At 35.9% G+C, this 24,513-nt stretch overlaps 1 protein-coding gene across 1 annotated transcript in view; it reads right to left on the bottom strand.

Moving 5' to 3' along the window:
• COL11A1 (collagen type XI alpha 1 chain) overlaps window positions 1-24,513 on the bottom strand; it is a 164,533-nt gene that overhangs the window by 24,867 nt on the left and 115,153 nt on the right. Inside the window, exons 42-52 of the mRNA XM_075038798.1 lie at window positions 20,153-20,260; window positions 19,571-19,678; window positions 18,465-18,518; window positions 14,295-14,348; window positions 13,455-13,562; window positions 9,854-9,907; window positions 8,860-8,913; window positions 8,722-8,775; window positions 951-1,004; window positions 361-468; window positions 120-173 (exon numbers count right to left, since the gene is read on the bottom strand). Coding sequence (XP_074894899.1) covers window positions 120-173; window positions 361-468; window positions 951-1,004; window positions 8,722-8,775; window positions 8,860-8,913; window positions 9,854-9,907; window positions 13,455-13,562; window positions 14,295-14,348; window positions 18,465-18,518; window positions 19,571-19,678; window positions 20,153-20,260 — 810 coding nt within the window. The remainder of the gene's footprint in view (window positions 1-119; window positions 174-360; window positions 469-950; window positions 1,005-8,721; window positions 8,776-8,859; window positions 8,914-9,853; window positions 9,908-13,454; window positions 13,563-14,294; window positions 14,349-18,464; window positions 18,519-19,570; window positions 19,679-20,152; window positions 20,261-24,513) is intronic.

A 24,513-nucleotide genomic window follows, 5' to 3' on the forward strand; every position in this document is an offset into this window, starting at 1 on the left:
CAGAAAAGCAACAGAGCTTACAGGCAAGACCTTGTCCCCAGACAAGGATGAGGCAGGGTTAAGTAGGATTTAGTGCAAACCAAGTCTAGGACCTAAAAGTTTTTTTTAAGTATACTTACAGCTGGACCAGGTTCCCCAGGGGGACCAGGATCTCCAGGAAAACCAACTGGACCCTAGATAAATCAGGAAAAAAACAAGGAACGTGTCGTCCATTGACGAGCAGGTAGCAATCATCACAAATATTTTATGAAGCATATAATGAATTTAGTTCAAATGTAGCAAATTAATACAGTTCTGTATATAGCACAACTTCAGCAGTACTTCACAGTGCTTTGTGTTAAAATTATTAAGCTCACTTACTGGGTTACCCTTAGGCCCATCATCACCTGGAGGTCCTTTAGCACCTGGTGGTCCAGCTGCTCCAGGTGGACCAGCCTCACCTTTTTCTCCCCTTTCACCTTTTGGACCCTGTAGCAAACATAGGAACACAAAAATATCATCTGGAAATTGGCTAAAAAATGATTACAATGGCAAAACTTTTCAGACCTGGGCAATGTTACTCGCCAATAAATGCTGGCATGTGAACGGGATATTAGGACCTCAGCCTCAGATTGGAAAACCTGTGAATCTCAGGTCAAGTGCCAACATCCGCACCCAGTTTGCATCAATGAACTGTCTTCAGAGAGAAAAACATGCATGTCAAAGTTAATACTTTTGGAAAAAAAATAGGTAGTCTCTTAGGAAGTCTTCAGCTTTGTCCTCTAGCTGTTAGTACAAGATGTGGCTATAATTATATGGAAATAAATTGCATTTTAAAGGTATAACTTCTTCACTGAAAATTTAAAGAAAACAAACACAAGTAATCTGATTAAATGCTTTCTAAAGTAAACACTACCAGATACCTTAGTTCACAGTAATAAAAGTTAGTAAGACAAAACCAAAATACTCACAGATGTTCCAGATTCTCCAGGAGGTCCAGGGTTACCAGCTTCTCCAGGTTCACCCTGTAAATGTGTGAGGATAAATTGATGAGTCATTAGGGAGAATATTTCTATGAATTTACTTCTGTTGCTACTGTTATTACATATTCTTCTCATGCTTATCATATGAACAGCTTAAAAGAACTGTCTTTTCTTGAATCTACCTAAAGGGGGTTGAGTTACATATGGTTTTGCAGAACTGGAATCTAAAATTTTAAGAGTGAATATATCAAACTAAGCTTTTTGTGAGTCAGGGAGACTAACCTTTCCTTTGGGCTTTGGAAGATCTTCCCCTTTATTATCGCACATATTGCAAATTTCCTGTTTGTCATCTTTCTTTCTAGTCACAGAAAAGCCAAAGAAATATAGTGACTGTGTATATTTTTTTCTCTAGAAGATACATTTTGCCTGGAAGCAAGTTTCTACAAGTAAGAGAATACTAATTGGAAATGAATGTCAATGCAGTGAAGGCATTATTGCTATAGTTACTGTTAGAGTAAAAAATTATATAAAGAAAAACATAAGGATAAAATAATAGCATAACAGTTAGTAAAACTTTCACCACAGGCCACAAAGGTATACACTATGTATTTACCGGTGATGGAAATTGTTTACTAAAGCAGATGGCTTTGAGGGATACAACATATGAAGAAAAAATCTGTGCAAGTCAAAGATTATACACTATTAAATGAACGTTTAAGTTAATTCAGTCTCTTTTTGAGCTAATACACAGCATTAGCTCAAGGACTGTCTTTGCAATTGTTAATTTTAAAGTTCAGTTATGACTGATTATTTTCTAGCTCAGTGGTCTGATAAATAAACCTTTATAGAAAACTACTCTGTTAGTAGAATATTTAGCTATTAGCATCACAGACACACAGATCTGTGAAAGGATAACAGAATCTGCTTTGTGATTGTCATGGAGTGCTGAGATAAGAACTATATATTTTTATTCCAAAGGATTTCTCAATGTAACTGCTAATGGGGGGATTTTTTTTCCCCCATATATGTTCTTTTTCCAAACCAAATGAACCGTGCCAAAATTATGCCTATAAAGAAGAGTACTTCAGTGCTGAAAATGCATTTCACCCAATCCCCTCTACTGAACTCAACACAGGTTTGGAATAAATTTGTGTATCCTTAATATCCTGTATGACCTGCATGCCACTCTTCATTCCATGACAATTCAATTAATACAGCATGCATGACTGTCATTTCCATGTGGACAGTATAAAAGTATAAATCATAAACTACAAATTTTCAACAAATGTTATGGTGTAGATACTGAACTTTTTTGTCATAGAAGCTAATGGCAGCATGATGACCTCACTGGGACCAGAATTTGGCCCAATGTAAATATTACGTCAGATGAATTGAAGAAGATTGGAGTACCCAACTGAATTCCAGAATAGGATAATTAACAGATAACCACAATTTTAGGAGCAATATTAAGATGTCCTTTAGAAAGGGCACTTTTAAAACGTGAGTTTGCCTTTAGAAACTGTGGGATGTTTTATTAGACATACTTAAACTTGCAGTAATCTTAAAAATTAATGATCCCTTTTAGTACTTTAAAATTCATTTGCTTCTGTGATACAGCATTCATTGTTTAAAAAAGAAAATCTACTGGATTCTTAAGGCCAATAAGAATTAAGTATGTTTTCTAGGAAAATTCATAATCTTCATTTCCTTATCCTTTGCATGGGGTTTACTAAATCTGCAGCATCATTAGTATTGGTTTTTTGTCCATGTCTACTATCAATCAAATTAGATTTTTGTAGCAACAGAGAATGAGGTCTGGAATTAGCAAACAAATTGATGTTAATCAAGTTAGTAGATATATTAAATCTAACAGAGTCCACAGTATAGACCCTTTCAACAGGTGTCCCCATTGCAGGACTGAGTGACATAAGAGAGCTAATTGTGCCAAGTCTTGCCTGATAAGCACTTGTGCCAGTATAATCCCCTTCTAAGCTTCTCAGAGAGCAAGTTCTTTTTCTGTCTTTCTGCCAAATGATATTGTAATTTATGATGACTCATGTTTGATTTGTAATCCACTCTTTACCCTTCCCATTGACAAACACATCTTCATTTTATGATATCATGCAACAAGAGAAAAAAGTCTTTCTCTGATATAGTGACCTATATTTGGGGACAGTGTGAGAACACTGTGCTCCTGGGATCTCAGGGGTCCCTGCTATAGCACACATACTGAAACTGGCAGATGCAGGCAGCCTATATGAGCTCTGTGCATAGTAACTCCCCAATAAGCAGCAGTATGGAAGATGGCAAAATTGGAAGGGCTAGAAAATGTCAAGATGCTCCCCTTAAAGGGCATCTGTGAAAGATGAGACCTGTTAATGTGTCATCTCACATTAATACTTCTAAATCATTGCTCTATTAAAAAATGTGACTCTTCCCTGTATGCAGTCCTTGTTTTTTCTGACACTGATTTTTATATTCCAACTATTAGGTACTATGAAAGGTTGCACTTGTTTTAGACAGCTGTTAAAGGACTTAAACAATGTTTTGACAGAGAAAATTGTAGCTGATATATATTTATAGACTACATATTTATAGCTACTAAAAGCTGTGCAATCTGTAGGTTTGCCTTTGTATTTCTTTGCACTTTTGGTAAGGATGGTATCAATTCAAAATCTGGTGCACCTTATCCATGGGAAATAGCTCATATTCTTTTGAGAAATAGATTTTATAATCTAATGATAGATTTGTTCCACCTCTGGAATATTTTTCCTCTTTTGTTATCAGGTCAGATCTTTTAAAAGTCAGTGTGGTCTTTCTTAGGCAAAGCCTTCCTCTGACAGAATTTCAACAGGCAAAGACAGACATTCTAAACTACAAAGAATCATGTCATTTCATGGACATGTTTAATACTGAAAACCTCCTTCGATTAAGCAAGCAGAATGATTTCTATCAGGCTAAGGACAGTAGTTTAAAAGTCCTTTGTTTTCCTTATTATGACCGGTTCTAGAGAACTGTCCATACAAAGCCCAGACAGATAGTGGATGGAAGGCTGCCACCTTTTGGTTAAATTCTACGACGTGGTGATTTATTTTGCAAGAATGAGAAGCAATTTTGCAACTGACTGCGTTGTGAAAAGGATTCAATTATGCTTTTGCTCCTTTTTGTCATCCTCACAAAATAGAAAAAAGAGAAAAATTGTCACTCTAGAAGACAATCCCTTTTCATATAGGTATGCATATGTGACTGTGTTATATATATTATGTCTCTGTGGAGGGCTAAATTTAAACAAGAGGGAAATTCTAAAGCTGTGCTATATTTCCTGGGAGGGCTTACATTTACAAGCATGTTAGAGAGATGGAGAAGGATGAGAAGAGATCACAGTCAGTGAAGTCATGTAAAGTTATTAAAAGTAATTTGTTAGGACAGATAGTCAGCATAAACTGTCATAGACACATCTTGATTAAGTACCGTAGCAATTGTCTGCACGCAGGTGTGTAGAAAAATGATATGCACACATAAAGATGCCTGTACAAATTTATCAGACATGTTTTTAAACTTAAGGCCAGAATACTCAATTGCTTTTGTCCTCTCACTTCCATCTGCAGTATAAATCAATGACAGATTAAGCATGTAAGCTATCGATTTCACTTGTTTACTGTGTTGGACTCCTTATTACCGTACTACTTTTAAATTATTTTAGAACTATATAATAGGAAGGAGTATAAACCCAGATGAGTGTAGTGGTTTTCTAACATTGGACTCTTTTATACAGTAAAACAGATCTAAACTCTGAGAGGTTACAGAAAGAATGCTTTGCTTAGGTTCTGCAGACATTCATTTGCATTACTTATTGACTCTGCCAGTTTAACACATGCTGTGAAAGGGAGGAAGGGTGGAAGAATGGCACAGTACTCAGTGCAGTTATCACAGATTAACCTAAATTAGAAAGGCAAATTTATTTTATTAGGCTTTGTGGAAGAGAAGTGTGAGGTTAATGTTACATGTTCTGTTTCCTGTCTCTGTTGTAAATTCTTATGTAACGTAAAACATCTAAGGTCCAGTTTTGAGAAGTCGTGAGCAACTTACTGGGTATTTTGAATATCTGCATGTTAGGCCTTTGATATTAAAATAGAGATAAGCATGTGTGGGTACATTTTGTTTTTCCACTTTTTCTTAATTATAAGCACAACAAAGAGAATAATCTCTGGGTGGAAGCTGGATTTAAGTGGTTCTAGTTGAGTGTAAGTCTCAGGACTTCTAGACTGCTCCATGGAGGTTATAGGCATTAATAATGCAAGGCTACATGCACATTTGTACTGCAGATGTCTTTGAACATTTAGGCCTTTTTGTGTACAGCAGAGGAAACAACAAGCTAGTTAAAAATTCATGGCACTAAGTGTGACAAAAATTGTTTATAATTTGCCAGAAGGGGGCTTTGAAACCCTGGTATTAATGGCAAAATATCTCCTAGTCTAACTATTCAAATATGAAAGCGAGCAAATCTATTTCACTCCCCAACAGTGACAGGGAGGATGCCAAAATGTTTTTCAACACTCTACAACCAGCACTGCATTGCACTATCTGTAGTATGAGATGTCTTTCCTGAAAGGGATGCGTGCTGATGTAATAAGAAAAACATTGGGGAAAAAATATGTGAGAAGAAAAGGAAAAGCGAAAATGCATGTTTTGTTTAAAAGCATGAACTGTCCTCCTATTGTGGGAACTCTTCCTGACAAAAAAGCTCTTTATGATTTCTAAGCTTGCAGAACTCATTAAATGGAATTGAAATTAAGAAGGAAGGTATCCAAACTAGGAAAAAACCTGGCATGTATTAAAACTTGAGGAGGAGGAAAGTAATTAGAATAAATAAAAACTTCCAAAATAATATACTTGGAAGCTTCTCTGTGTGAATGCAGAGAATATGGGAAATAAGAAAGAGGAAATAAAAATGACAATTGGTGATAAACAGTCTGAATTTCATGTTCTTGAATTAAATTTGGTGGGCTGATTACCACAAATAGAGATTCTAAATCACATAGAAGAGTCACAGGGAGAAACAAAGGAGTAAGGAGTTCAATATAAGTCAATGTTTTTACAAAATGACTGGAATATAATTTGATCATGAAACAGTAAAAATTAAAGAGGTGATTGAAACGAATGGCAAAATTCCTGTTGAACTTCAGGGGGCCAAAACAGTATACAAGGTGGGGTTTTTTTAAAGCAGTGAATATAAGGGGTGCTACCCTGGATGTAGTCTTCTCATAATAAACATTTTTCTCAGTACCCTAGTCATCACAGGAAGAATTTTTCTCCCCACAGTGCCCATTTTTTTTCCTCCGTATTCCACTGACATACAGACTCTCCTTTTCCAATAACTTTTTTGCCATCTCTACCAACTTTTACATTCAGACACGTTTTTGATACTCTTCCCAGAGAGAAAAACCTGCACCTCTTCATGAGGCCAGGCTCTCTTTTAAGATAGGCTGTAGGATTAATGTCACAAACTTGGGAGATTAGAAGGAATATCCTTGTTGATAATGCAGTCAAGCAGGACTGCATTACATTTTGTATGTCTTATGCAATTTTGGGTAAAAAAGATTGAAGACACAATAATGCCACTGCTACCACGAGGTGAGTTGATGCTCAGAGCCACATCCTGAGAAATAGGGAATGCAATGAAGCACTGTCAGCTAAAGACATGACAGTGCTACCATGAAAAAACTACAGTATGAAGTTAATATTTTCATCTGCTTGGGCTCAGTACCCTTTGATCTCAAAACACAAAGAAGGGAGACAAAGTAGGATATTTTTCCATCAAGCCATATATTATATTACATTATTCTAGTATTCTCTTCACCACATCCCAGAGCACTGGTAAGTGACTTGTTTGATGGGCACATAGAAAAAATCATGAAGCATCTGAAGATTCTATTAAAAGAATAGTTTTATCATACTGATAAGAAGTTGGTGTTTCCTTTTGACATGGCCCTAATATAAGTGAAAGTTTACTTAAAGAAAAGACATTTTAGTGAAGAGAACCAGACACATAACCAAAATTTTCTGGTAGATGTCAACAATATTGAAAAGCATCATAAGAAAGATCTTTTGTTATCACAGGGGAACAAGAAGCTTGTGAGATACTGTAGGATGAACTGCAGATTTTCATTATTTTTTTTAATTATTAGTCATACAAATGATCTTGGGAAAATAATGGCAACTTCCTTATCTTGTGAAAAGAAAGAATAACTAAAAGCTGTGTGAAGCAGAGTGACATGCCTTTGGACAGTGATCAAGAAGAGGTTCATGACAAATATAAGTCATTTTGATTGACCTGCTACTTGAGTCATTATTTGTAAATTCATAGATCTGATGGATTTGTACCTAAAGGTACAATACTGGCACACTGTGTCAAAAAGAATATGTGGATAAATGAAAGGGAGCAGAAGTTAAGACTTCTGAAGTGCTGAAGTTCAGTAATGGTGTATGAGGAAGATGAGGGAAAAGGTACCTGTGCATTTAATTATCTGATGAGACAGGAAGAAAAAGGGAAATCTTGCTTCATATTCTGAAAAGTTATCAATACAGTGAGCTTTCTGAAAAACTACCAATACTGACATTCCTAGGGATGTCTTTTCAAGGATTCATTGACATCAGTGTTTCATTGAATACATACAATATGCTGTGGTAAATATTTAAATACTCAAGAGCAATCTACGTAGTTTCTCAATGAGTTATTTATACAGTGGCCTGGAATATATTTCTATTCTGTTTCCGTCACCTCATGCTCCTTTCAAAATCTTCTTTCCAAATCCAAAATTAAAGAAAAAAATCATATTAAATCTGCAAATCAGCAAAATGCTTCTAGGCTTACACACATGATATGGCTGAGGTCATCTAACTTGGTAAAATAAACATAAATAGGAATTTCAAGAGACTCTCTTTGGAATTTTGTGTTTGCTCAGCATTTTATAATAGTTTACACTGGTGATTCAAATAAATCGCACAAAAAAAAGCCATTACATCTATTGCATACAATATCTTTCCTTTAAGAAAAAGGAAGCGATATCTGACATTCTTTGGGTAAGATATAAAATTTAAAAATAACCCCACCCCATATACTGGTAGGAAATGTTCTGACTAGGGAACTTAAAATAGCAATGAAAATAATTTTGATGAATGAATGTCATACAGTATCAGTCTTAAGTCAGGTTTTCAATTAGCACAAATCATCCTCAAACCTTTGACTTTATTGGAACTGTATCTATCTGTATGAGGAACAGATACATATTGATGCTTCAGGTCTGCCTCAGTTCACAGATATGTTTACCACTGATACATTAGATAATAGCTTATATTCTTAATGTTGCAGGTGGAGGGCTATATGATATTCTAAGCTACACCAGTATAAAATGAAAAACACTTGAAGCCAATAATGTTACTGTAGGCATCAAACTATGTAGTTAAGGAAATAACCATAACCTTACTTTTAACCATATTCCTTCACCTGAAAACTACCTCTTCTGCTCCAAAGCTCTTTTCTCCGGTTGTTAAATATTTTTGTGATGTGAAATAAAAGGACCAACCGTGGTAAGTCAGCCATTAGGAGTGTAGCTAGATCACTATTAAAAATTACTAGGTCAATGAAGGATATTTGGGAACTGTAATATATCTATATAGCTCTGAAGAAGAATCAAAATGTATATTCATATTCCTATTCCATGTTTTCTCTTTCTAGGAGGTTATTATCAACACTCACCTTTTCACCAACACCTCCAACAGAGCCGATTGAGCCTGGGGGGCCTTGAGGACCCTACAATGATGAAAGATGTTAGTTATCCCAAATATAGTGCTTATTACTAAATTACTGAGAGAAAAAAAATAGGTTAATTCTTACATCAGCTCCATTAGGACCCTGTGGACCTCTTGGACCTGGAGGGCCAGGTGGACCCTGTATCAAAGAGACAATTTGATATAGTTACAATCATAAAGCATAAGTCCAGTGGGGCTTTTTTGGCCAATGAAAAAAAAATATACTCAATCTGTAAAGGGTTTTTAATCTTAGCAGTGCTACAGAAACAGCAGGGCCAGATTGCTGCCCACTACATGAGTTCACAAGGTGACAGAGGATCCAGACTATGTTATACAGTACCTGAGCTGGAAATGATCTGATGCTTAGGACTCCTGAGGATTGGTTTCCTGCATTGTATTTTCCCTGCAGGTTACCTGCATACCCATTCCACTGTGCAAAGACCCTGGCGTAGCTTATATGTCTGGTAACAGCCACATGACAGTACTGCACTATGGTGCCTATAGATGGGCAATAATAAAGCATCCAGGCTTGGCATGGGGTGTTGGAGGCAAATGTATACTGTAGATAGCTTGCATTTCAGTCAGGACCAGCCCAGAAGGCATTCTGTCAACAGTAGAAACAGTTGGAAAATGTAGTCTCAAGATCACCCAGAGAAACATGGTAAGCATAGCCAAATAGTGTTTACCGTCTTCTGGCCTGCAGTTACCTGAAGCTAAGGTACAATGACCTGAATTTCAGAAAAGCAGCTCCAAACTCGCTGGTGCAGTGGTCTCTCCGTTTTCTCTTTTCTTTCCTGAACCTGCTTGCCACTGTCCTGTCTCAGACACACATAGCATCTGCTTTGCTACCTACTCTTCATGGTATTTCCTTAAGTTACATAAATCTTGATATTAAAGATGAGGAGATAGATGTGAGGAAGCAAAGTAGATCCCGGAGAGAGTTTATGTTACACAAAATGTTTCCTACTGAGGCACCAAATTCAGCAGTAGCTTATCAAATTGTGAGCTACAGAGAAAAGACAATAATAGACGGATGATCTTTATTTCCTCCAGAGTGACCAATAGGGAAGAAGCCTTACCATTGGCCCCACATCACCATTTTCACCCTTTTCACCTGGTGGGCCAGGCAGACCCTAAAGCATGTGGAAGAGAAAATAAAACTATTAGTAGGGTACCTGGAATGATAAGTTATAAATCAATATGAAACAATATAAATCAGATCTACATGTGAAAGTTGGGAACATGGCGGGGGGGGACACACAAGAAAACAAAACTTATTTACATAAAAAAAAAGAAGGATTTTTTTTTTTGTATTACAGCGAATGTATAGGTAGTCCTAGGATGCTTAAACTAGGTGAGGCAGAAAATTTTTTCAAAAAAAGCCAGACAGAAATGCTAGAGTGGCTGTCTTTAAAAACACTGCCATCGTTATTCAGAATCCAGCAGGGCATCTGGATAATTTGATTTATGCTGTGATACATATATATGTAAAGAAAACATGATCAGTGCAGCACAATGAAGTGGTATGCAAAGATGTCAAAGCTACCTGAGTACTGGAAGCTGTATAACTGCTTTAATAAGGTGTCCAGTGGAGGTAATAAAGCCTGCTGAGAGGCATTGCATTGGGTTATACCAACATAACCTTAGAAGCAAAGTGTCCAGGTTTGACTAGTAACAAACACCATGAGAAGGAAAATGTAGCTGATGCTCATACTGATATCTAGTATAATGTTACCACAGCTAGAAGCACTGTCACCATTAAGCTGGGCATTCCTAAATGTAGGATCAAAGCTTGGCTTCTGTAGAAAGCAGATCCCCTGGATCTGGAGTCAATAGCATTATGTTGATTTATGTTACATTAAGATCTGGTTCTAAGTTTCACCTCCTGGATTCTGGTACTTTCAAAGTATGTTATCAAACTATAGCTAACCAGACTGGAAAGCACAATTTGCCATCTTTGCTACAAAGTTGTATAAAAAAGTGTGAAGTATAAACTTAGTCAACACTATATCCATTCTTCAGCTGCCCTCCTACTATGACACAATCTGAACAGTAGAAAGACTTCCCCAGGTTTAGAGATATACTTAGTCTAAAAATGATGTATGTGTCTGTTGTCTACTACTGTGAAAATTGGCTGACCTGTCAGTGCATTGTGGTTGTGAAAGCCTGTTTACTATTAGATAATCAGCATGAAAAAAGCCAGCTTTAAGTCATGTGATGACACAGTGATTTTTCTATATAATCCTTGCTTATCTTAAAAAATACTAGACTGTAGCTGATAATACTATCTTCAGTAACACATATTGATTACAGTAGATGCTGAGTAGTAATGCCAGGGTTATGATAACAGGTAGTTTTATTACTTTCTAACTCTCTTCATGTTTACTTCTTGTAACTTGTAATAGTTCAACAAATGAAATTTGAATTGACTTTAACTTTTTCCTTCACTGTGAGGTGTTTTAAATAACAGTATTGTAGCTAATTGTTCTAAAGAGTGATTAGAGCAGAAGCCTAGGCTTGGACTAGTCTTTAGAGAGCTGATATTCAGAGAGAAGGATCCCACCTCGAATAAACTAGATCTTCCAGTTGCCAACAGTCCACTTAGTTCTACCCCGTGAACATAAAAAGACATTTAGCTTAAAAAGTCAAATGCCTTATCCATTATGACTCATGGTCACGGTAAACATAAACAGCTCATTCAACTGCTTGTAGAGGAGGTATTTATAAAACTTTGAAGGCAATTAAAAATTTACTTGATATTTCTGTCTTTGAAAAGACTTTCCAAAGCCATTTGGTGAACTCCTATTTCAACACTGAACTAATCCCACTGATTTCACTGAATCAATATTTCATGCATTATTGGACATAGTATTTTGGGAGTACTTTCAGTTCTTTTTGGCAAGAAGTAATTGAGGTGTTTGTCATTTAATATTTCAAAATGTAAGTAAAATTGCCATAAATTGCCTATAAGATAACCTTGATAGGCCCATAGAGTTTTTCAGATTTTCTTTACTTTCAACTCCCTTTGTTAGAAACTTCCTTATTTTTAAAAATACTATCAAAATTAAATAGCAAGGAAATTCACAATTAAGGTAATAAATATTCAAAATTACCAATGTTCATTTTCATGAACAAAAATACTTTTTACTTAATATCCAATGACAGAAATATCAGTAGAATTTAACTGAATAAGTGTGATGTAGTTACCATGGAATATTATATATGAGACAGAGAAAGTTGTTACTCCCCAACAGTTCATAATTACCATGAGAACTGCATTACTGAATAAAAGAAACTCCTGATTTCCCAATGGTACTTCAATACCATTAGTAAATATGGGATCTCAGTCCATGGACCAACATATTCAATTAAAATCTTAATCAGAGAAATAAAATTCCTCAATTGAAATACTTAATTTGCGTAAATCAACCGAATTGATTTTTATATTTATGTAGCTTAGTGCTCATTAAACTTAAAAAGTGAAGGTGGACTTTACTGAAAAACATCAATTGAAACAGTATCCTAGATCTGAGAAAAATAACAAGGATAATTTTATTTCACTCTCTTTAGAACAGTAAAAAACTTAACAATTCATAATAAAATCTAGGAATAATTTTTCTGAGTTATTGTTTCTGAAAATAAAGTTGGTTTCAGTTTCAAAGGCAATATGAATCTACAAAAGACATATGTGTTGGTGCAGTAAGGAACTGTTTATCTTCCATGAAGGTTTGCAATACATTATAAAATCCATTGTAAGTTTTGTGAACCACATTATGTAATAGAATTTTAAAAATGATAGGTACAGGTTAAGGTTCGGCTTAGTGAAGAGATCAGTCAGTTCACTCATGGTGGATGGAAAGGAGACATACTGTTTAATATATTCAAACACTATTGCTATAATTTTCCATTTTTTTAAAAGTGAGTATATATGATTCATATTACAGCTTAATGCATGGATTAGAAATAGTTTAAAAGTGCTCTTTGCTCTGATGTTAATTACATGGAAATGAATCAAAGGTCCTAAACTTCTTGTTCTTTGTTTTTTTATATTTAAGCAAATTGAATTTTTGAAAAAGCAGGATTTTTCAACTGTAATTCTCTGAATGCAGCAGTGAGAAGCCTACATTTTACTGTATGCTTGCTTTGTCTTTTTTGACTCATAACAATTTTAAGAGGAAGAAACATGAAACTATAGGAACCTGCCAGTGATGCCAGCAGTGTATAAGCATCCTAGAGTTCTGCTAATCTGTCAGAATGCAAGTAGTGTCTGTGATGGTATCACTGAGAAACACACTATGTTGCCAAGCCCTATTGTGAAAATACAGTAAATGACTAGGACGTGTTAAATACGCCTCCAGGTTGAATCTTTTCTTTAAAATATGTATCTCCAGTAAAAAAGAAGTGCTCTTGCTAAAACAGAAATTGTTAGACTCTATAAATGAATGAATTACTGAATGAAATTCTAAAGCTTATGGTAGCCAGGAGTTCAATTTCAGAGATTCTTACCAATCTCCTTCAGCATTACATCTGCTATTTATGCATGAACTCTATGAATATGGGATCTTTCAGTTCTTATTAACTGATGCTGTCATTTATTTAATAGAAGACAGTATTCATTCAGTTTCTGCCACAAAAATCAGGGTTCTTACAGGTGGAGGGTAAAATAATAAAGGAATTTACCTGTAAGCCAATAGGGCCTGGAGGGCCAGGGAAGCCTCGAGGACCTTCATCACCTTTTTGCCCGAACATCCCTTGCTGACCTCTTGGGCCTGGCTCCCCATCACCTCCCTATTTGGAAACAGTGAAAAGCAAAAATATTACAGGTCTGATAAAATTAGAAAAAGCTCCATAGAAACGACTGGAAAACAACTACAAGAGGGCTCAGAATCACTCCTAATGTCTTTAAGAATCCATGTACACCACCTTGATTGAGTGAAATCTGTTATGCAAATAGAATACCAGCATATGCCCTGGTTTAATGTAGGTCAAATAATACTGCATGTCTCACAAAAATTTTCCCTGAATACCTCTTCTTTTTCACATCTGCATAAACATTCTAGCTGTTGAATACCTACATATTGGTAAATATGAGTAGCATATAGTTCTACTGGTCTTCATGGTAGAAGAATTCAAAGCCTTCTAAATAAAAATTAAAATCAATCACCTGTTATCAGGTGGATTTTAGAAAGAGATACTCTTAAACGCATCTGGTGCCAAGCTGATTTTACCACTGTCATATGAACCATCAAACAAGTTCAGTGAAAGTATGGGCCCCATTCACTATTTACACTATTTCATTTTTAATAATTCCTTCAAATTATTGCCCTGCTGTAAATCTGCAATAAAATAACACCTATGCAGGCTTGTTTACAATAAAAAACTGCATGTAAGGGGACAATGATAGAACTGTTAATAGTGATTTGAAATATATTCCTGAGTAAGGAGCATGCAGTTCAAAGAACTTCTAAGTATCAGATGAGTTACGGCAAGATTGGAGTTTGCTCTGAATAAGCTACTTACAGCTATACCAGGGGCACCAACAGGACCCTGGAGACCTGGTGGACCCGGAGGACCCTGCAATAAACAAACATCCAAAAGGAAAAGTTAGTGATTATGGCATCTGGAATGAGATTAAAAGCAAGTATAGAGACAACCCTATTTGCACGATCAAGGTCTATTAAGCATTTCCACATTTCTCCATAGAGAATGTAGCATTATTCACAAGACTTTTCCATTCAGTACCAACAATAATTATTTGTTTATCTCTCAAAAACTCAGATTTGCACATCTATAATAGACTTAATACTGGCATTTATTGAAAGCACACTTGTAATGTTTCAGAATATCTAAAATAGATTCCCATGCAAACATGACTCAAAATGAATTATTTTTTTTAAATATCAGACCTTTCAATGAGATTTGTGCAGAAAACTTCAACCTTTAAAGCATCATCTAACAACCTATCTTTAAATGGAACTCTTATTATTTGGGTTAGTTTTTTATGAAATTGCAACAGCACAAAGCTTATTTTGACCTCCAGGAGACATGAAAAAGTCTAAGTTCTTGTTGAGCACTGGGAGTCACATTCTCTTTGATATTAAGTCTCTTTTCAACGGAATGGCAAAAAATATGTCTCTGAGAGGAACTCCTTAATTTTTTCAGTCTCCTTACAGAATAATAACTTTCCAAGTTATATTGCACATAATTTAGAAGTCAGTTATGCAGATGTGATGTAATGAAGATATCTAATAGAGTATGGGAGTACAAGATACTAGTTTATGATGGGGTTAAAATTATGTGGTAGGTTGAATATGGTTTTTGCACAAGCTAGAGAGACTAGACTGATAAAAAGTGAAGCTAAGAAAGTATAAAAACTTACACCTGGAAATGGCTGAGTTCTAGTCTGCTATTTCAGATGGCAAGGAAATTGTCTGCAGTTTCTAGGCTGGGAATTCTAATTTAGTGCGGAATAGTGCTTTGATTTAAAGACCTTACTAGGGCTAAAATTAGATTATTCTGTCCTTTATAGGGAGATTAGGAAAAGGGACTTCTTAAGTCTTGTAGTCTCTTTCTTTGTGTTCTATGTATATTTTAGTGTATCTTATCTTCTAGGGAGTTTGAAGTGTCAAGCTATGTATTTCTTCTCTTTTATAATTTTCTTTTCATCACAGACCTGATGGCAATAGGTGAAGCAAAGCTTTTTAGCCTTTATGGTGACATATCTAAATGAAAGGACTCCTAGGAATGCTCCTATGGACTGGGAAGGTTACCATGAGAAAGGGAATTAGCATGCATGAATTTTTTTTAAAAAATCATATTGGAACAGATTGTTTCTACACTCTGCAGGATGCTTCTACCTGCTCCTTCATTTTACAGGGCCCAGAACGAGATCTACACACTTTTAATCTCATGTAAATACTCATTTTGATATAAAGTATTGTTGGAAAGTACTTTGCAATTGATTACTGAGAAGTTATTTGGTCACACAGCTACACTCTTTTTTCCATTGCTCTGGAGGGCAAATGTGGAGAGACTGATAAGAATCATCAGGAGAGAATCTTCAGTTAATAAAGGCAGCTGTGGTAGCTGTGGAGGTTTTGAAGCTCAAGAGAGGATGTACATCAACAATAAAATCGTGCTGTCCCTAGCTAGGATATGGCAACATAGTATTTTTTGTTAGGCACAGCATGGTTAAACCCCCAAACATAAATCCTTGTTAGCTTCAATGGGGAATTGGAAGATGTTTCCAGCTCTTCTTAAACAGGAAAGAGGGATTAATTCTGCTTTGCTCAGGGTCCTTGCTGTGATTAGGCTCTAAATGCCCACCAAGGCTTTTGTGGGTGTCTAGGTATTGTGAATATCTATTCTTTATGTCCTGTGATTTCAGAACTAGGTACTTACTTCCTCTTCAGAATCTTTCAGAGGTGACCAACAAGGCCTTTCCTCCCAGCCCCAATATACATCTGTCAGCATGTTGAAAGGAAAGCAGATTTGAAATAAACACATTCTGAAATTGTCAGGGTTGAATGAGTGCAATTGAGGGCAAATAGGATTCAATACACCTGACTTCAAAAGGGGTAACATTCATTTCAGCTGAGCAGGCCTGAACACTGAATCCTGTATTTCAAGGAAAACATATTATATTCCCAAATGCCTTAAACCTTGAGACTGAGAGTACAGGATAAGTTCCCAAATGATTATGCTGCTGACATTTTATTTGTAAAGCAGGTCTGCTGGAACATGCCCAGATACATTAGTACTCACTATGGGAACTGTGGTCACAGTCTAATGCTCAGCATAACTAGTTATGCTAAAATGATCTGAAATAGAAAACTGCAGCATGTGTTTTTTCTGAATTTCTCTGATGCAGAAGCATCTCTAATGAAGAGGCATGTCAAAGGGGAAAGCAGAAGGGTAAGCATCTGATGACATGCAAAGCCCAAAGTGGAGCTGGACCATGACCTTCTTCATATGCTTCCTCTGCACTTTCCTTTAAACGTCAGATTTTTCTGTGTACACAGGGCCTGTACTGTTACAAACCTCTTTAGGTGGACAAAGAGGACCTGCATATATCTCTATGTATCCCACAGCTGGTTTACAACTACAACAGCAAAGAGATGAGAATTGATTTTCACTTAGCTGGGAACAAGTCCATAGTTTTAAAACTGACTTTAAAAAATGTTTCAATTTGATGCATTAATTGTACCAAGTTAACCAAAGCATTCAGCTCAGATTATGCAGGAGTAATTTTAGTCTGAAGTAGAATTTATGTACAGCTTGGTTACATATAAGTTTCTTGGTAAACTGGGGTTTGTAATAGAAGTGCTCTCTCATTCATATGTGTAATATTACATTTCTTGTGTTAACAGGGAATTACAAATAGTTTATTATAGCACTTGTGATTTGATCTAATAAAATAAGATTGTGAAAAGTATGTGTTTTCTGCACTGGAAACTGCAGAAGTCTTTGTCACATAAATAATTGAAAAGGACAAGCTTATCTTTAAAAAAAAACCCTTGTCATTTTTTTGCACATGTTGTTGTCACATTTTTTTTTCTATGAAATTATCATAAAACTGTGATTTGCTTGAATTTGTAGGTATCGTTCTATAAAACATCATCTGATTATGTGTAAGCCATAAACTTGGTGTAATTTTTAGAGGCAATCTACTTTTATGGTGCTCTGTAAGCTGTTAATAATAAAAAGCACACAGTGTTTTCAACATAGTAAATATGCTTAATTATGAATACCCCTATGTTGAGTTCTGAGCTTTGCTAACTGTGAAAATTGATGCAATATAATAATAAAAAAAAACCTTTCTGCAATTACTTGTCCATTTTTTCTTATGGAAAATTATTCAAATAAAATGCCAGTTTATCTTGAAATTGAACAGAAGTGAAAACAAACCTTTTTTGAATTTTTGGGAAAGAAACCAAAACAAAACAGGAAAAAAAATGCTAGTTTTATTCTTTCTAGCTTCAAGTTTTACAGTGGAAAAAGCTTATTATTATATTTCTGGCCTCAATCAAAAGAGGAAGTGCTTGAACTTTAGAAATAATTTTGAAGGCAAAAACATTTCAGATTAAATCAGTAGAGGCCTGAGTAGTCCTAAGTTCACTAACAGGCCTAGTGATAATATTTGAAAACTTGTATAAGCCATTTCATCTGATATCTTCGCTGTTCTGAAATGTTGCAATCAGTTAAATGTGCTCTCCAAGAATTAGATATTCTTTAAAAAATTTAAAACTATATTAGTACATTTCTCTACTGAGTCTTCATATTCTTCATCATTATGGCTAAGAAGCTAAAGCTGGGTATGTTCACACAATCCACTCAGTGAAGTTAACTTAAACACAGTATGAGAATGTATGTATATTCTTGGTCTCTCTCAGTTCAAATGTAGAATGGATGAATTAAAATTATATAGGAAGCGTGCTTAGGAATGTAGTTTACCTATGTATTTTTTAATGATTCTGTAAGCTCAAGGAATATGAGAAATACTAAATATATGCATGGCTCTATAAATACAAACCTCTAGTGTTGCATTAAAACTCAACATTATTTTGAAGAAACATTTTTGAAGTGTGTCTTTGTTTCTGTTCATTGATGTAGCAAGGCTATCGGCATACTTCATGCATGAATACTTTTTATTTATGAAGAACGTAATGGACAAAGAATTTTACTACTCACATTTTCTCCCTTGTCGCCTTTACTACCTTTCTGACCCGGTTCACCAATTTCACCCTGTAATTGAAAGTTGAAAGTTAAACTTCTTGCTTAAAATGGTTTCCTTCACACTTAGCTGAAGTCAGTATCACAGTATCTTTAAAAGTTCCCTTTGATAAGATTATTCTGTGTTTTATGCTGCTGCTTCAAGTGTGAAGGCCTAAATGGGGCAATTCTGTATCGATTGATATTATGTCATATTAATCCAGATATTGATTGCTATACTGCAAAGGGCAACAAGACCTGGATTTGAAGTATAGTGCAACTGAGGTCTAAATAAAGGAAGTTGTGTTCCTCATGTCATCTTCAATATGAACTTATAATGAAAGCACCCTGATTTACAGACTCATCTAACTGTATGTGACTGAACTACTGCTTCTCACTGTATTGTACAATATTTCAAAACCTCAAAATTATTCAAACCACCAGGAAATCATGTCAGAAAAAAATGTTTTATTTATACAATAAGAAAACACAATTAAATTAAATCATGGAAAATACTCTCTGTGGGATAAATAACACTCATGCATCATAAAAATGAACCTCAAAGTTTTTACCTTTACCCTATGCTAACTAACAGAACACTGCTGGATCAAGCAAACATGCAAGATGATCCTGAAAGGTGTCGTGTCCTAAATTCTGCCAGAAGTCAGCAGAATACCTCTGCTGCTAACATATTATTTTGATACTCTCAGCATATCAACAGTGGTTCCAAATCACTATACCTTACTGAGAATATTTTCTCCTAGTCATTCAGCAAACCACATTTCTAAAATAGGCAAAAATCAATTTTTACATCATCTGCCTTGATTTATTTTGCCACACTTTCAGCCTTGTTTCTTTGCCAGGATAAATGTTAGTTTACTAGTTCTTGAACACAAATCCCAATGTCCCATGGCATCAGATTATAGAAGGGTTCTTTAGTTTTTTTGCAGTGGGTGGAGGCAGTTTGGGGAAGGCAGGGGTAAGAGTTACTTCGTCACCGTATTTATTGTGAGGAAAGCTACAACCAGAGAACTGTACTGACAGATTTTCTCACAGATGCACTAATACCAATTATAATGACTCACCTTGTCACCATCTTCTCCGGGAGAACCACTAGGACCAGCAGGACCAGGAAGTCCTACAGGACCCTGTACTCCATCACGTCCAGCTGGACCTTGAGGACCTTTTTCACCCTGGTTTTGAAGAAAAGGTAGTGATCCAAATTATCACAGGAGACTAATGAAGATTTTGGTACAGGGAGTCGCATTACCAATACAAAATTGAAAAAAAAAAACCAAACAACAGAAAGGAAACTATAAAGGGAAGAGAATGTATTGGGAAATTATACTAAGTAATAATGGAAGCCGATGACAAATACGCTTGTACTCTAATGCAGAGTGGCTGGGTACAAAGTTTTAATGAAAGACTGGTTTGACAAACTTTTTTATTATATTCACTCCCTGCTGTGATAATAATGGATTTAACCCTTCTTGGGTGTTAGAGGGTATGACAACAAATGTTTTACTATTTACTTAATTGTAAATATAAAAGTAGTAGGTCAGGTATTCTGAGGATATGTTTAATAGGCAAATACTAGAGTGGGAAAAGTAACATTCTGGAATAAAAAATCTGTGCTGTGATAATTTTATGTGACTCTGATTACTTACAGGAGCACCCTTCTCCCCTGCGGGGCCTGGAGGACCCTGAGGTCCAGGACGACCTGGCAGACCAATTGGGCCAGCAGTGCCTGCTGCTCCACGTTCCCCTGGTGAACCCTGGAAAGAAATAAAAAAGTATAAGAGAATTCTGATATAGCCCTGATAACTGTTGGTGGTTTTCATGACCCAGGTCAACAGACAAGATACCTGTTATTCAGTGAGATTCCAGCGGGTAGAAGGGTATACATTCAGCATGTGTGCAAGTAAAGAAAAATGCTGAAAGAACTAACCTGAAGTTCATACTCCATAGTTCTTATTCAGTACTAATTTTATTTTTTTTTCCTAAATACCCCTTCCTGTATTTTTTTCTTAATAATAGGAGTGTGCTTCAGCCTGTTTTCAAGAACTTTTTTCCCCATGTTTCCAAAATACATTAACATACTACTTTGAAAAAAGAATATTCACAATATTAAAATACAGAACTAACCCACACCACAACCCAAAGTTAATAATCTAATATTGCAAATTAAAGGGGAAAAGACAGGTGCCGTATGTGGAAAACACACTGGAATTGTGTATTCTGGAATATATTTTTACAGAGAATAATAGCAGAGAGGAATAATTTTTACTCTTAACATCAATAAGCCTCACTTTTAAATGAGTCATATCATTGTCATTACTGTATTCCTTTAATTGTCTAAATAAGTTTGGTTTGGTTTTTTTTTTCTATCTGAAACTACCAAAGCCGCAATAAGTGAAAATTTAGTTTCTAATTTCCCTGTCGGTTCTTTGTTTTGAAGCAGTGTAGGGCTCATGGCTGTTCCATAAAAAGCCAACCTTTCTTTTAAATATGTCAATCTGCCAGAGAGCCAAGCTCCACAACCTTTCAATCTGCTGGATTGAGCAAACTAGACAAAATGGAGGGAATGACTAGGTATGTAAAAATCTGCAGTGCTGTAAAAACTAAGAGGCACCTGGGGTGGACTAAATTTTTCCTGTCTTATTTATTGCACTTTCTAAGAATACAGATGGCATATACTTTTAAGTAGTGCTGAAGGGGAAAAAGGAAAGGAAACAAGGTGTTCTGGTACTAAAAAACCTTCCTAAAAGGATACAAGGGAATAGATAACAGCATAGATTAGAACTTCTGCTCAAATAAATGGAATTTCAGAATCAAAATGTTAAATTTTGGTCTATACATATTTGTTCATCATTTAGTCAAAAGCCACAATGTGGAGTACTGATTTTAAATCCTTTCTGCAAGTTGGGTTGATTTCCAAACAGTGATCTATAACCAAAGTTCTCTGTAACTCATAAGCAAAGAAATGGACACCTGTTTGGAGGCACACCACAGCAAGAAAATGACAGGGAGCAAAAGACATTTACACTCAAATTCCCAATATCTCCTTGATCACACAGACAGATTCTGACCAGGTATTCTTTCTGTATTTGTGAAATGGATTCATGATAGCACGGGGGAAAACTTCCTGGGTCTTGATACAGAGGTTAACTGCCATCTAAGCTGCTGCTTCCTCTCTCCACAAGAGCCAGCATGTGCAGGGAGACAGAAGCATATTGCTCTCCTGTGTGCAGGCAGAGTGTGGAGAATGGTAGAGCTTCTTTGTGCTTTTTTGTACCATCACTGGCTGAGAACTCTGACAGGAAATCCAGCTTTGCCAGTCCTGATACTTCCTGAGGATTCGAGATGCTGTACGTCCTTCCTCTGTCCTGTAGATAGGGCAGCATGGGAACAACGACAGTGGAGTATTCTGTTCCATTATATTCTATGTATGAGCTAGTCTTGTGCTTACAAGTCTAATGGGAAGAACTATTTCACTAATAGCAACATGGTTAACCTTGAAATTTGTGGACTCACTGGAAACTGAGAAGCAAAGAAAGCTGTCCTCTCCCTCTAAATTTCTATATTTTCTCACTTTTGCAGCATCTTTGTTTTCTGTCTTTTAAATAATTTACATTTTTTGTATCAACAGAGTATTGTTAAATGTTTGTTTGCTGTACAGTAATATTCCCCCAGCTTTTCAGCTTAAGTTTGTAACACTTCAAAGTTACTGATAATTTCACTTTTCCAACTGAAATACTGGAAGAGGGGTGATACATTATGGAATGGCTTGAATTAAGGAATGGAATTGAGTATGGCTTGAAGGTTTGCTTGACATAACTAGGCTGCTCTTAGCATAAGTATGAGTTAGCAAATACTGTGAGTTCTTGGTTTTTTTCTTTTTAAGATGTTTTAACTTGGCTAACCATAAACAGGGGCCTACCCCTCTGCAGGGGTATGATATGCTGCCTTTAGGCACGTATGCCTTGCTATCTAGGAAACCATAAAACTAGTTACAATAGAAAAATAGAGCACTAAAGTTTTGTAACCACAAACTGTTTGTTTATTGGGGATTTACCACAAAATGTATGGAATGTTTGATAAAAATGCTATATAAGATGACTGAAATTTTACCTTGGTGAAGGTGCATTTTGTAGGGTGCAGACCCTATGCTCTCCCTGTCGGTGAAAATAAAGGTGCTTTGGCCTACAGTTCGTCTGTGAGTCAATTCCTTTGAATCAGGCTAAGTAATGTGTTGTAGCCTGAGGTTCTGAATAGCCAGTTTTTTTCCATGTTTACGCAAGATCAAATTTGCTGGCTCTTGGAACATTGGAATTTTAAGCTACTTTCACCCATGAGGGACCATTTTTTTGCTTTTATTCATGACATACTTTTCCTGGACTGACTTCATCAGCATAACTGGTAGTAATTACATAATAAGGTGCTTTTCCCTCCAGATAACTGTGGTAAAAGAGAATGCTGAACGGTTGCTCCACATATTTTTGCAAATTATCTCAGTAAGATTTAAATTTGCATGAGTGTTCAAAAAACATATTTGTGCAGGACTCATAGATGACTTTACCCTTCCAGTTGTTGGTTGGGTTTTTTTAAGTCAGGGTGGATGCCTAGTTTCAGTCCTATTTCTGTTATTTTAGTTTCTAAGACTCAGTGAATTCAACAAGAAAAATTCACTACCCTGCAGCCATACTACCATGGTCTCTGATCTTGTCAGCTCTCATAAGCTAAACAATTTTAGGTCATCTCATCAGTAGGATGCAAGAATAGAGAGGAAAAAAATCCAGATAACTCATAGATCTTTCCTATATCAGACAGCAGACACTAACACTGGCCAGAATTTCTAGTAGTTCTTTTTACTCAGCCAACTTCTTAGGTTTATCTTTGTATCATTTTTATTTGTTATACTTAAAGTTCACATGAGTTATGAACAGGAAGTACACCTTCTGTTTTCAAGGATCCTCTCATTTCTCTGTGAGAATGGCCTCTGATCAAAGCAGAACACATTAAATTATAGTCACAACTCAGAAAAGCATTTTAGGCAGCTTCTTAAGTCTGTTCTCTCTTTCTACGTTCATTATCTTTCTTTGTCACTCTGTCCCACTATGAAACAATCCCCTTACATTACTAAACTCCTTGTTAACCTGGGGTCTTGCAGAGGTACTCACATCCTGGAATCTTTTTATTAATTTAGGGGGGTTTCTAAGAACTTTTCTACAGAATGGAAGTGTCATGCTTTGTCTTGTATTTCTCTTATACAGACTATAAACTCATTAGTAACCTGTTTTTATCTCACTTTCTGTGGAGAGATATGTAATTATAGGTATCATATAGATCACATAGTAGTAGCAATACTTTTTACTGATGGTTAACAAAATGCTCAACAAGTGAAGATCCCCATGACTGAAAAATGTTATCAGGCAGAGGAAGATAGTTCTAGATAGCTCAGTATTGATAATTGGGTAGCCTACAGCTGGCTTATTCTGAGTCCAATTTGGGCATCCTTTTCCCAAATGAGCTAATGAAAAATGACTGCCTGACATTCCAAAGAGCTTTCTCTCATCAGCATTCAGCATTCCACACAGTAGTATGAGAAGGGAAAAAACCAAACAGAAGATAAAGATAGCAGATAAAAGAGAACTGTTAAAAAAAAAAAACACAAAAAACCCCCCAAAACCCAAACAAAAAAACCATAACCAAAAAAACCAGAAAAAAACTTGCTCTGGAGTGCATTCATGCATCTCTTTCTTTTGTCCAAATCCCTCTAAGCACAGTAATTGGCATTCACAGTATTTGGAGCAGTCATTTGTTTGGTATGCACTAGCCAAATAAAGCTTATAATTGACTGTATATGCTAGTTAGAAGCAATTGGTATTGGCAGGGAATTGGAGGAAAATCATCCAGTGGCATGAATTCTCTTCCTATTATAAATGGCATATGAAGACTCCATTATAATTACACTTCTGTGTGTAGCCTCTGTTGTCTAAAAATAGATGGGAAAATATTTTAGGACTAT

The sequence above is a fragment of the Buteo buteo genome, chromosome 10 (genome assembly GCF_964188355.1).
Source record: "Buteo buteo chromosome 10, bButBut1.hap1.1, whole genome shotgun sequence".
In the NCBI taxonomy this organism is placed as follows: domain Eukaryota; kingdom Metazoa; phylum Chordata; class Aves; order Accipitriformes; family Accipitridae; genus Buteo; species Buteo buteo.